At 48.4% G+C, this 14,123-nt stretch overlaps 1 protein-coding gene across 10 annotated transcripts in view; it reads right to left on the bottom strand.

The window, feature by feature from the left end:
* CACNA1E (calcium voltage-gated channel subunit alpha1 E) overlaps positions 1-14,123 on the bottom strand; it is a 490,987-nt gene that overhangs the window by 215,007 nt on the left and 261,857 nt on the right. For all 10 annotated transcript variants that reach the window (XM_021102616.1, XM_021102615.1, XM_021102620.1 and 7 more), the window contains 3 exons: positions 3,893-3,996; positions 2,238-2,390; positions 659-840 (listed from right to left, as the gene is read on the bottom strand). In XM_021102616.1, the coding sequence (XP_020958275.1) occupies positions 659-840; positions 2,238-2,390; positions 3,893-3,996 (439 nt within the window). The remainder of the gene's footprint in view (positions 1-658; positions 841-2,237; positions 2,391-3,892; positions 3,997-14,123) is intronic.

The following is a 14,123-nucleotide window of genomic DNA, read 5'->3' as shown; positions in this document are numbered from 1 at the left end:
AAAACCACATGAAATCAAAATCAAAGAAAAGGCCTGTGAATCAGGATGCTGAACCAGCATCCCTAGTGAGTCTTACAAGTAAGCATGTTTCTTATGTGCATGTAATCCAGGGGCTCCTGAGGGTGGCTACATATGAAATTCAGCTCAGAGGCTTTAAAAATAAAATTAACGGCAAGCCTTTACCCGTAGCTATCCCTCCAGGATTGGTCTGGAGTACAGCCCAGGCGGTGTCCATTTCTAAAGCTCCCAGCTGATTCTAACGTTTGGCCACGGTTGAGAACTACTGAAATACCTTTCCAGGCCAATGGCAAACTCTTTGAAGACAGCAACCAAGAAATCTCTGCCTCCTGCTACCCCTCACTGAATCCCACCACCATGTCGACCCAGCAGCAGGACATACTCTCTGACTGCTGAGTTGATCTGATTTAGCTAGCGTTGTTCACCCATCAAACATGACATGCAATTTCCTAACTATATTAAGATGCTGTATACTTAGCAAGAGGCCAAAAAACAGAGGCACATGAACTGCTCACCCTTACCACGGTCAAGTCCACACACCACACATAGCCCTCCCTCCCTGCAGACGAGCCAGCCCCAACAATGCCAGACGCCCCATGCCAGGAGCCCCCGCTCCTGCTCCCGCGCCGGCTCTACTCACATTGTACAGCACGGTGGTCCACCCTTCCATGGTGATGCACTGGAAGACAGTCAGCACAGCAAAAAGGATGTTATCGAACTGGGTGATCCCGTCGTTGGGGCCGATCCAGTCCCGGCATTCATAACCAGCTGGGCAGCCCTGCACGCCACATGGGTGAGGGGGGTCAAATCCTTCTAGAATACCTGCAGACATATTCGGAGGGTGAGGGATAAACCACGCAAGGGTTATGAGCCGAAATGACCCCAGGAGGCTACAAACACACAACTCTGTTTAGACCCACAGAAAGGTCTGTCCTTTCGTTGGCTCTGGCTGCTACCCCTCTGGCCTCTCTCTATGCCTAACCTCACATGCAGTGCGTTCGACTCAGGGTACCCCAATCGCCTCTGAAAATGCAGCCTCTTCCACAAGCCCCCAACCCCACGGGGTCCATTTTCCACCTTCTCCTGAGAACTGCAGCAATTTCCAGGACTGAACCACACAGAAAGGTCTGAGCTTAGGCAGAGTCTTGCAGATTTATAACTGCAACTCCAGCACAGACCCTGAGTTCTTTCTGGTTTCTTGGGAGCAATTGTAAGCCACAGTCCCTTCCGTGGGTCTTAACTCCTTGTTTTAGGATTAAATTCTGATCTTGAATAGGACGAAAACCAAAAATAAAAATCCAAGTTGGAAGGTATCTTCTGAAGATTCTTTTTACAAAAACTGCACCTAGCGGGGCTCCTTCAACCTCCCCTGACCCTTTCTGCCTAGGGCAGTCCACTCAACTTGAAAAGAACAAATGATACACAAAGAGACAAAATGAGGGGTGTGAGTTCCCCACAAATCTCCCAAGCACCCCTCGAGCCAAGTCAGAGTCCCGGAGGTCTTTCACACCATGTGTGGGAGGGTCATGAGCTGGACCAAGGAGGGAAAACATCTCCAAGATCTGGAGGACCCCAGCTCTGACTCTCGACCCCTGGGTCTCACTGGCTGGAGGCCAAAGAGGCCACTGTGCAAAGGGTAGTCCTTCGGGCAATGGTTTTTTCTTTTATTTTTTTTTTTTTTATTTTTGGTCTTTTTGCCACTTCTTGGGCTGCTCCCGTGGAGGTTCCCAGGCTAAGGGTCCAATAGGAGCTGTAGCCACCGGCCTACACCAGAGCCACAGCAACGCAGGATCCGAGCCGCGTCTGCAACCTACACCAGCTCATGTCAACGCTGGATCCTTAACCCATGAGCAAGGCCAGGGATTGAACCCGCCACCTCATGGTTCCTAGTCAGATTCATTAACCACTGAGCCACGATGGGAACTCCATCAGGCAGATGGTTTTTAACATGCATTTCACAGCCTTCCACCAAGGGATGGGGCAGTGGAGAGCTTCTCGCTGAAATCCTCCCACTAGAAACCTAAGAGGTGACTTGCTTCGCCAGAGTGGCACCCAAAGCGGATCTTAGTCTAGGCTGGATGACAAGGACGTGGCGATTCTGATTCCAGGGTTGGAAGAGGACATACTCTTCTAACTAGCCTCTGAATGCCCTGAACTGATCCCAGGGACTGGAGGAGAGAGGAAAAGAAGAAGCAGAAGCCAGAAGATAGTGACCCTACCTGAATGGTTCGTGAAGCACGCTCGGTGCAGCTTCCCACTGTAGAATTCCAAGCCGATGATAGCGAACATCAGGATGGCAAAGAAGAGCAGGAGGCCGATCTGCAGGAGAGGCACCATGGCCTTCATGATGGACTTCAGCACGATCTGCAGGCCTGGAAGGCAGGGAGAGAATGGGAAGCGGAGCCCTCGCTCACTCAGCACCGCCTGAACCATAGGCTCGGCTCACCCTCTCCTGGAGAACAGGGGCAAGTCTTCAGGGGACACAAACCCCAGGTTCTTAGATGATTCAGCAATTCTCACCGGGATAAGCAGGACGAGTCCATCCAAAGGCTGCCATCATCCCTTCCCCCAGGGATCGGCTTCCTTGACTTGCCCATCCCCTGATCATCTGCACGCCCAGTACCCGTCCCTTCTTTATTTCACCCACGTTGTCTTCTGAATTCCTCTTGTAGATGAAACGTATTACCCTGTGTTCTTTTCTAAAGGGAACGAGGCCCAGACCTGCTAGGTTGTAAGTCTGGAAGAACGAGGCCAAAGGTCCTCTTCCCCAAGACTCTCTCTCAGGGCCAGCTCTCCCACCACTGGTGGGGAAGCACCATCAGTACAACCTCTATACATAAAATACCATATCCTGGGAGTTCCCATTGTGATGCTGCAGAAATGAACCCGACTAGCATCCGTGAGGGTGTGGGGTCAATCCCTGGCCTTACTCAGTGGGTCAGGGATCCAGCACTGCCATGAGCTGTGGTGTAGGTCACAGATGTGGCTCGGATCCCAAGTGCTGTGGCTGTGGTGTAGGCTGTCAGCTGTAGCGCCAATTCGACCCCTGGCCTAGGAACTTCCATATGTTGTGGGTGTGGCCCTAAAGAGGAAAAAAAAAAAATCCTTTGACCTAAAACTTGTACTTCTAGAATTTTATCCTAAGAAAATAATCAGAGGTTTGAGTAATACGCAAGTAAAAAGATGTTTGTTGTAGCACTATTTCTGGTTAGAGGAAAAAAAAAAAACAGAAATAAAGGAAGAGCAACCTAGAAGTGACTTAAGTCATGACCCATATAAGACAGATTATAATATAGATTTTTTTAAATTGTGCTTTTGAAGAATTTTTAATATCAGGAAAAGAAAATGCTTATGATGGGATCCAAAACCAAAGGTACAGTATGATGCAATTATATGAAAATATTCAGGGAAAAAATTTTTAAATATGCAAAAATGTTAACAAAAGTTATTTCTTAGTGATAGAATAGTGAGTGCTCTTCATTTTCATCTTATATCATTTCCTTTGCTTTCCAAATTTCCTATACTGTAAGATCTTTCTTTTTCTTTTTTGGGGAGGCACGCCTGCACCATTGGAAATTCCTGGGCCAGGATCGAACCCATGCCATGGCAGTGACCTGAGCACTACAGTGACAATGCTGTTCCTTAACCTGCTGATCCACAAGGGAACTCCCTCATCCTTTTGAAACTGAAAAAAAATCTGCTACATTTTAAAATGAAATGTGATTGTTGCATCTCTTCTATTCATTACTCCTGGGGCATTCTCCCAGGAGAAATTATTTGCTGTTTATCCCCAGTTATCTTAGACCCTGGATCTGGCTGAGGACACATCAGCAAAGCTATTGGCAGAGGAGAAAGAAGAAAGACAGGTGCTCACTAGGTATTCCTGACACGAGCTTCAGGGGCCTCAGGACACGCACGGCCCGGAGGGTCCTCAGGTCCACGTGTGTGTTGAAGTGGGTTCCCGCAGTGGCCAGGATGCTGCAAGACAGAGACACAAAGGGTCGAGGTTACCACAGGCTGGCTTTCTCCCCCTGTTTCATGGGGGAAGCTGGGTTAAAGGAGGATCAGCCTGGAAAGCACGCAGAGCTGATGCCAGCTGTGTGTGGGTGCACCTGAGCTTGGGTGAATCACCAGTGATTCCGAGTGGAATTAAATTTAGCCTATCTGGGTTTCACTTTGCTAAGGAGGAAAACTTATCATCACATTAGAAGCCTAGATCCAAATTATTAGTAAAACACAAGGTCCCTGGCGTGTGTCTCATTCCTGCCCTGAAACCTCATCCCCTACCCTCTTCCCTGCCTCTTGTCAATTTCCTTCCCTTCTTTCCAACTTATCAAGGTCCTTGTATTTTTTATTTTAAAATTTTCTGAGATTCTCTGTCTCCTATCTCCTTCAGGAAATTTCTCTGGATTAACTCATGCTTCTCTATCCTGACACTTAGAATTTTAAGCAAACAAATCAATCACACTGATGCTTACAATTAGGGAATAAGTTCACCGGTTGCCATACAGTATTTTTATAATTGCTTCAAATCACAGCCTGACCTGAATCTGGTTTCTTGGTTCTGACTTTTCCACTTCCACAGCCATATCCAGAAACACACACAAACACACACACATACACACACACACAGAGAACACGATACAAAAATCCATAACAATCCTATTAGATTGTGTACACCAGGTACCTTGTCTTGAGGAGACCATTTATTTCCTATAATCCCATGACACTGCAAGTGCTTTGGAAAGACAAAGCCACTTAAGTATTTATGGCAGACACAGCAGAAGACGAGGAGCCAGAAGAACTGGGTTTCTGTCCTGACTATGCACTGAGAACTGGGTGACTTGGGGCAAGTCAACTCTATGAGCCTCACTCTCCTCATCTACAAACTAGGGAGGACCATGGCCTAGTTACAGAGGTACTGTGGCAGGGTCTTGAATATTGCGGGTGTTCTGTAAACCACAGTGTGCAAAAGAGACATGAGAGCTAACACGAATGTGAATAATACTGGTTTTGCAACTTTGTCTAATTTTAGTTTTCTTTCTGTTAGAGAGTACCGGCACAATTTTAGCTATATGGAACTATTGGGGAATGAGTCATTCAGAAAACTGAATTTTCTATATTGTCCAGAATGGTTATTTCATTTAATTATTTCTGGGGGAATTCTCCTAAATATTTCAAGCTCCGAAGAAGATGCCTTGAAGTGCCTTCAGTACCTGGATGAGAACGTGAACAAAAGGTTTCTGCCGTATTGTCTCTAGAAAGTAGATATGGAATCAACAGGCACAGATCACACAGAGCCAGAAGATTATAGCTATGAGCAGTAACTTTGAAACAAGCAGTGCCGGCCAACAGCCAAGTGGGCTGCTTTATGTGGTAGTGACTCCCCAACATTAAAAAGGTTCAGGCACCGACAGAAGAACTCTGCTTTAGGACGAGAAAAGGGGTCCCCCATTGGGTTGAAGGTGACTTAAATGACCAATGGTGATTTCTTTCAACTGCAATCTGTCATTCCAGGCTGATCCAACCTCAAAATTGGAACCAGAAAGCCAGCTGGGTCTCATAAAGCAGCTCAGGAGCTAGGCAAGAATCCCAAATTTTCTCCATCTCCCCCAACCCAAACTTCCATCCTCTCATCTGAAAAGGAGGGATTTTAGAAGAGCAGAATTTCTGATGCTGCTTTTTTTTTCCCCCCTTTTTTGGCCACCCCGTGACATATGGAGTTCCCAGGCCAGGGATCAGATCCAAGGCAGGGTGGCAACCCAGGCTGCAGCTTAACCCACCACGCCGGGCCAGGGATCGAACCTGCGTCCCAGTACTCCCAAGTCCCTGGCGATCCCATTGTGTCACAGTGAGAACTCCTCTGACACTGGTTTTGACTCTCTTTTCCAAGGCCGAAGAGAGACATTCAGGAGGGAGTAACAAGTAGGGAGAAAGAGAAGAGAGAGCGAGGCGAAACATGGAAAAGAGGACAGAAATTGAAAGAAGTGAAAGGAAGAAGAGGGAGAGAAAGAGAAGTTTCAAGGATGGGCACAGAGATAGAGCCAGAACCCCAGGACTGCGGGCTCACTGCCCCCTGGATCCCTAGCTGGGAAAGGGGCACGTGCTCTGAGTCCTGGGACACACACCGGGGCGGCTTTCCCTCTGGTTCGATGTCTTAGAGACACAGTGGATAGAATCGGCCCCCTTTGGAAATCAGAGTTCTGTTTCCTAGGATACCCAGACACAGGAGATGCTCTTTCCTATCCTAAAAAGGGCCATGAAAAATGAAAATCTCCTCCCCAACTCTGAGCTGAACAAGGTACCCTACGGAACACAGAGGTGGGAGCCCAAGGATGATGCTAAAAGGCAAATAGGCAGGAGCGTAAAGAGGACGACGTGATAGAGAGAAAGGAGGAGGATAGGGTGGCGCTGTGAGCAGTGATGAGAAGTGTGGAGACGAAAGCAGACAGGGAAAGAAGGAAGGGAAGCTGATGGAGAAGCAAATGCCAGAGAAACACGGGGGCTAACATGGGATGAAGAAAAGCAAAGCTGACTTCAGGGAGAGAAGCAAAAATATTGTTTGCAGCCAGCCACGGAGCTGTGTCCCTGCCCTTTCCACCAAGTGCAGCCCTGAACTGAACCAACCGCCCCAGGTCCTCCAAGCCCCACAGACCTCAGGCAGGGCCATGCCCCTGGGGCCCTGTGCGCCACTCCCGCCCCCAGCCCCTGAACTGCTTCTCTTTCATCCAGCGCAGGAGGGCTAACAGCTGAACCTTTGGCGGATGCTCATGGCCACTGGCTGCCTCCTAGTATTCAAATCCTCCTAGAGGGCAGGAAATACCATTCAGCTCCCCAATCCAATTTGGCTCCTGTTAGAAAGAAACAGGAGCGATGAAATTCTTTTTTTTTTTTTTATCTTTCGTTTTTGCCTTTTTAGGGATGCACCAGTGGTGTATGGAGGTTCCCAGGCCAGATGTCCAATCGGAACTGTAGCTGCCGGCCTACACCACAGCTCACGGCAACGCCAGATCCTTAACCCATGGGGTGAGGCCAGGGATCGAACCCACATCCTCATAGATACAAGTTGGGTTTGTTAACAACTGAGCCACGATGGGAACTCCAGGAGCAATGGAGGAAAAGATAATTAAGGAAAAGGGCCCTATTCTGTACTCCTATAGAACTCTGTGCCCACAGCCATCAGCGCCCTTTCTACATCCTACAGAAAGTCTCTGTTTTCTCACCAGTCTCCCCTCTGAGATCTGGAAAAGCTCAACCAGAGATCCTGTCTTCCTCATCCCGACACGCCCCACCCCAGCCCAGGGTCTGGCAAAAGGTGCTCAATAAATGCACGACCGATCGAACCGCACTGAATAAACGGGCAGAATAAACGTGCGGAAGCAGGGGTCGAGTGGACAGAAATACTGCAGAAACGCTAGATCTTATCAAAGGAAAGATGAGGATCGCAGAGCTGGTTTGCTCCTCAAACGCAGGCCTGTCTGAGCATCCGGCGGGGGTGCTCTGGAAACCTGACCGCCAGCATGTCAGAGTCTAATGAGGTTCTTCGATGAACTGCTAAGACGCCTGCTCGCCAACAAATCCCCCAGGACAGGAGCTGTCCAGGCCCCAGGGGGAGAGTTAGGGAGGGGAGGAAAGGGAGGAGGAAGACTCTAGAGTCTAAGACTTGCCCCCCAGCAAAATCCAAGCACTGAAGAGCCCCCAGCTCAGCACGATTCTGGGCCTTATCCAGAGCAGACCCTGCGCAGGAGGCTCAGGGCAAGGGACCAGTAGGAAAGGCCCTGGTCCCTCAGTCTAGCAGGAGACAGATACAGAAATGAAAGGATCGTAATTCATCGTGAAGAGTGTTGCAACAGAAGTGTTTACAAAGGGCTATGAGAAGGGGAAATGCTGTAGCGCCAGACACAGGGCTCCTACACGCCAGCATCTTCCAGATATATGATCTCATTAAATCTTCCAAACTATCCCGATATCACTATTGACTTCATCTCATAGAGGAGACAGCTGAGGTTCAGCAACAAAGTTAAATTGCTAATAAACAGCAAGAGCAGGCAGGAACACCCATCCTCGTCTAAGATCCAAGCCCATCGTTTCCCACTCGGCCATGCGTGCCAGCCACTGGCTTCTCTGTCTCAGGCACCTCCCCTGTTCCTCTGTCCAGCATGTCACAAAAAATAACAAGGTCACAGAGGGTGGTCCGCAGACAAGCCAGTAAACCTGGCTTCCTTCATTCCAAGGCCTCAACCGCTAACTCCCACATGTGAGCCAGCATCGCTCACAGGGCCAGTAGGGCGTGGGGCTCCCCGTGCCCCAGGTGGTGACGGCCACATCCCCATCCACACACAGCAAGGGACACGTGCACCGCAAGACCAGAACGAGGCCACCAGGATGAGTCCAATTCCCAGTTACTAAAAGCTAAGCTCTCTGCCGTGCCAAGAGGCACGCGCGTGCACTCTTCGGGAGCAGAGGCAGCGTGCTCCATTTCTTTTGTCCCCATGAGCACAGAGCCTGGTGGGGAGCTCTGTACCCAGAGGGGGCTGATCATCACTTGATTCCTGAGGTAGAGGAGAGTCAGAGTGCAAACACAACCTCTGACCAGCCTCAGCACAGAGGCTGCGATCTACATGCGGTGGAAGTTCAAAAACTGTCTCCTGAAGATGTCACGGCTCATCATTTTTGCTTACAGGTGCGAGCAAGTGAGAAGAAAACAGAAGCTAGTGGACTCCTGATGATGTGGCCTGATCGTCAAACAGGGGTTCAGCACAGCAGATGATGGGGGGGCGGGGAGGCAGATACTTTCGGGTGATTACAAGCCAATGGTCTCTTCCCACGTCATTACCCAAAGCATCCTTCAACCCTGCACTCCTTTTGACGTTGGGGTTTTGTCTCTGCCTCCTTGTCAAGCCAGGTCTGTCTCTTTGCACAGGTGTATGTCACTGCACACATGCAGGGGTGAAAGTGCCCAGAAGCCTTGTACAAATATCACACTAGACATTCCTCCTTGCTTCCCTGAAATTAATATTTAACTCGGCATCTCATATTTTTATTGCTAAATTTGGCCACTCTACCTCAGTGGTGACCAGAAATGACCAAGAAAAGGGCCTCCCTCTCAGTGGTTGCCCCAGCCCTAAAGAACTGCCCACATTCCAGTTCTCTTCTGAGAGGAGATACAAGCCCAGGTGGGTCATCATTAGGCCTGGAATTCCCTCCTGAGCTCCAGAAATCACCTGTTTTATCTCTGACCATAGAACTCCCAAGGGAGAGCCTCGTTCGCCTTTGAAAACCACACTGTCCATATCTTTGCAACTAGGGTGTTAGGTGTGCATCCAGCCCATATTATGAGAAGACCGCGAGGAGACTGGAAGGCACCGACTCCAAGCTGGCTTCCCATCCCAGAGTGGAGGCAGGATATCATTTCCTTGGAAGCAGGATGTAGCAGCCGGAAGGGGGCTGTTCATGGTCACTGCAAAGCTTTCCGTTAAGGCTCAGTTCCTTCATCTCTTTCACTATTCTGGCTCCAATGAGGCACCAAAGTCCATCCTGTGCTTCCTCTACTGCATCTCTTGGATTCATCTTTTTTTTTTTGACTTCGTAATTTCCTTTTATTGATAATGTTCATTTCTATACAGTAACTGTAACATAAATGATTAAACTATTATAACTTTTTTAAAAAAAGAAAACCTTGCTTATTCCTTTTTTTATCATTTATTTATATATATTTTTTCTACTGTAGAGCATGGTGACCCAGTTACACAGACATGCGCACATGCTTTTTTCTCACATTACGTGTTCCATCATAAGTGACTCGATAGAGTTCCCAGTGCTACATAGTAGGATCCCATTCATCGTTTACTCTCCAGCCTCTCCTCTTGCCTGGATAACCCTCCTCACGCCATCTCTCCCCTGTCTAAGGAATTCATTCCAGGCTCCAGGGCCCAGCTGAAACCCTGCCTGTCCCTGGAAAAGGTCCACAATCGAAAGAGACTTGCACAAGGATTCTGAGAAAGGAGTTGCACACACGTTCTCCCGTCTCACTGGCTGATCTCGACACCAGTTTCAGCCCTCACACCAGCTGTCTGGCCTTATGCAAAGGCCTCTCCGAGCTACAGTTTTCTCATCTGCAACATGGGGTCCATGCCTTCTTAAGAGGGTTGATGTTGTTTAAAAAGAGGTATGGCTTGTAAAGTTCATCACAGAGTGCTGAGTTACCCTGCAGGGTTCTTGACTGTAAGCCACAGAAACCAATTCTAGGTTTCTTAAACAAACAAAAGGATAGGGAGAGGATACGAGGAGCTCCCAGAGTTGAAGGCATGTCGGAAACCAGGCTGGGAAAACAGGAAAGCATAATGCTTCTCAAAGCCATCCAGATGCTAACCCCTGGAACCTAACGTGACCTGACCAGGCAAAAAGAGGTTTTGCAGATGCGATTAAGGATTCTGAGATGGGAAGTGTATTTTAAATAGGTCCTAAAAGCAGCACAAGCGTCCTTGTAGGAGGGAGGCACGGGGAAGACGTGACTAGAAAGAAGGTGATGTGGGGAGGGAAGCAAGAAGAGGACGGGTCCACCAGCCAAAGCCACCAGAAATGCAGTTCTAGAAGCTGGGAAAGGCAGAGATAGGAATTCTCTCCTCAAACCTCTGGTGGGAGCACAGCCCTGCTGACACCTTGGTTTTGGCCGAGTAAAATGGATTTGGGATTTCTGACCTCCAGAACTGAAGACAGTAAGTTTTCTTTAAGCCACCAAGTTTGCTGTAATTTGTTACAGCAGCAACAGGAAACTAATACACTTGGCAATGGTCAGAGAATCCAGGACATCCTATTCTTAGGCTACTGTGGATATACCTGCCCACTAAAACTACTGTCATAATGTCGCCAGAATAAAAGGCCTGTGGAAAAAGCATGTGGTTGAGCTTAAGTCACATGTCCACTCACCCCCTCATCTGGCTGCACTGGGACAGTCCTCCACCCCTTTCAAGATAAGCAAGGCCCCCAGCAATAACACAAACGATAAAAGATTCTCCCAAAAAGGAGATCAGGGACCCTGAGGGAAGCTGGACATGGGATAACTAAAAAAACGACAATATCCAGGACAGCCTGGCTCATAGAATGTACTTAATAAATAGGTGTTTCGGAGGAAGAAGAGAAGGAATGTATCTGTTATCTAGAAAATGAGATGGTCAGATAGAGGGCGCTCTTGGACCCCTTCTCACTCTAAAACTCTGTGCGTCCAAGCCCACCCTGATGGTGCTACAGCCCCATAGCTCACATCCATCTCCCCTTTCTCGCAACATCCGGAGCTGCACGACATTTCACACCTGACCGCATACTGTTCTTGCATCTTAGGAAAAAAGCCTGATCATTAACGTGGATCCTCGTAACTCAGGTTCAAAGCCAGCTCCTTGACGGCAGAAACTGCCTTTCACATTTTTATGTACCTCGGCTCCTTCCTTAATGATATGCAAGAGTGGTGCCCAAGAAAAACCTTGGACTCAGGAGAAACGAGTACTAATACATCCCTGCTGGGACAGAATGGCTGGGCTTGTCCGTGGACCTGTGACTGAGCCCACAGGCACCTGTATATATACACCTGGGACATGGACATCCATTTAACCACGTGTGCAAGTAATGAGGACCTATCAGAAATCTACGGAATTACACCTTATGTGTGCCTCTCCATTTCTTTTAAAAAATTACTGGAAGTATGATTTGATCTGGGCATCAATTTATATATACTTTATTTTGAAAAACCCCAAAGAGTCAGTGACTATTAAAACTGTTCACACAGAGACAAGACTCTCCTCTCCAAAATTCAACATGATCAAAATTCATTTCTGGACAGAGAAAACAGGTGTCAGGCCCAGCCAGTTCCCAGTCCCTCAATCCGCCTCCTCTTCTTCCTCAGCCCTTAGGCGGGGGCCCCTTGATCCCATTCGGGCTTAGCTCCATCCCAGAGCCCAGACCCCACCTACGTGATCTCCTGATACATACTGAGTGAATGCTATGCAGGAGATGCTGGCATTAGGATGGAGCCCAAGACAGAGATGATGGCTGTCCTGATGAAACTTAATGAAGGACAGACACAAAATAGATCACAATTACAGGAAGCGGAAAGTCAGAGCAGAGAGGCTTTCCTATGGAAATAGCATAGGAGCTCAAAGGTGAAGAATGAGGAGGCTAGAGGGAGCAACATGGGAAGAACTTCCCAGCTGGCAGAGGGCCCAGGGGCAGAAAGGGGATTGGCAGACCTGAAAAATTCAAATCAGGGTTCTCATGACTGGAACCTAGTGATGGAGGGAAGGAGGGAGGGCAGAGAGGCCGAAGCCACTGGACACATGTCAAATCAAGAAGACTTTATGGGCTGTGTCAGAGGTTTGGACCAAGACTGGCAGTGCTCCAAAGCTCCAGGCTTATATTTGGTGACAGGACATCGGGTTACTCACACTGCTACTCTGGGTGCCAAAGAATTTCTCTGATTTCACCACTGGTCTCTCATCACCTCCCCAGCCCCATCTTCTATACCTGGGTGTCTACCTTGGTCTCCGGACCTGGGTTAATGTCACCTTCTAGCTCCAGAAGCCCCACCTGGGGCAGCAGCTACTGTGTGCCTCCCCTACAGTAATCGTCCCAGATAATCGAGACATCCTCTGGCCAAGCCCCGTGGGGAGGCTGGGCCCCTCTCCGGCCCTAAAGCGTGCGCTTAGATTAATCTAAGCCAATTACCCATCGTCCTGCGTCGTGGTTCACGAATGGACAGGGCATGGACCTGGGGCCTTGGAGTGTGAGGGAAAATATCCTGTGGGGCTTCAACTGACCCATAAGCTTAGAACCAAAGTAACAACATAAACGGCAATGATTTTCCAACCTTTCTGACCAGCGCTTACAATAAGAAATACATTTTCCACCACAAGCCAGAGGGCATCTACTCGTGTAATTGTATAATGCTTCATAAAATAACTTACTCCTCCTACGTGTAACACATTCGTATTTTCTCTTGGATTCTTCCTTGCTATCTTTTGTTTAACCAACTATATTGCTTTCATGACCCTCAAATGGGGTTGGGCCACCGTTCGAAAAACCCAGATGTAGAGACCGGCCGATACACACACGCATTTTCTCTAAGGAGACTGTTCCAATGAGAGTGAGATGGACTAATACAAACGGCTGCTTTAACAGCACCATTCTTGGTGGCTTCCCAGAACAATGAGACAGTTTGCCTTGAACGGTTTTGTGCTTTTCCAAGCACTGCAGACACAGCATTCTAGGTGAGACCCTGTTTCCTCCTGTGATACCTGAAGTGGTGTCAGCATCTCACTGACCCTGGGAACGGCAGTCTTAAAGAGACCACAGGCACACAGGCTAACTTCAAAACCATGCCGAGACAGCCATTTGTTTCTGTTTCCTTGGTTGATTGCTTTGGTTTGGTTTTTGCCCTGGGTCAGAGTGGAGCATGGCCTTTCTTCTAAGTCCTCAAATAATAAATAATACCCAAGAACTCTTAATATTTCTTAGGAGGCTAGGAAGGAGGGGGGCAGGGTCAAGTTTCCAATAGAGAGGGCCTCTTTCCAGAAGAGAACAAGCAGTTCTCTAGTTAATAAAAGTAAGGCAGGAGTTCCCACTGTGGCTCAGCAGAAACGAATCTGACTAGTATCCATGAGGATGCAGGTTTGATCCCTGGCCTCGCTCAGTGGGCTACAGATCTGGCATTGCCGGGAGCCGTGGTGTAGGTTGCAGACATGGCTTGGATCTGGCATTGCTGTGGTGGTGGCATAGGATGGTGGCTACACCTCCAACTAGACCCCTAGCCTGGGAACCTCCATATGCCTCGAGTGCGGCCCTAAAAAGCCCCCCCCCCAAAAAAAAAAGGTCAGGCAACTCTTTCTGGATTATAAAATAATGGGGTTCCTAATTAAGTTTCATTAAGAATCCTAGTGAATATGAAGATGTCCCCAAATATGCCTTTTGATAAGCAGAAACATCACAGCATAAAATTCCTCTTTCCTTTCCCACCAAAAGAAAGTTGGACAATCACGCCGTGTCACATCAAGGAGAGGAAGTTGTACTGACACTTAAGACCCAACGTTGTAGGGAGTTTGTGCTGCACCTTATAG

The sequence above is a fragment of the Sus scrofa genome, chromosome 9, assembly GCF_000003025.6.
Source record: "Sus scrofa isolate TJ Tabasco breed Duroc chromosome 9, Sscrofa11.1, whole genome shotgun sequence".
NCBI classification, from domain to species: Eukaryota; Metazoa; Chordata; class Mammalia; order Artiodactyla; family Suidae; genus Sus; species Sus scrofa.
Note: the sequence above shows the minus strand (reverse complement) of the source record. Positions and strands in the feature narration are given on the sequence as shown.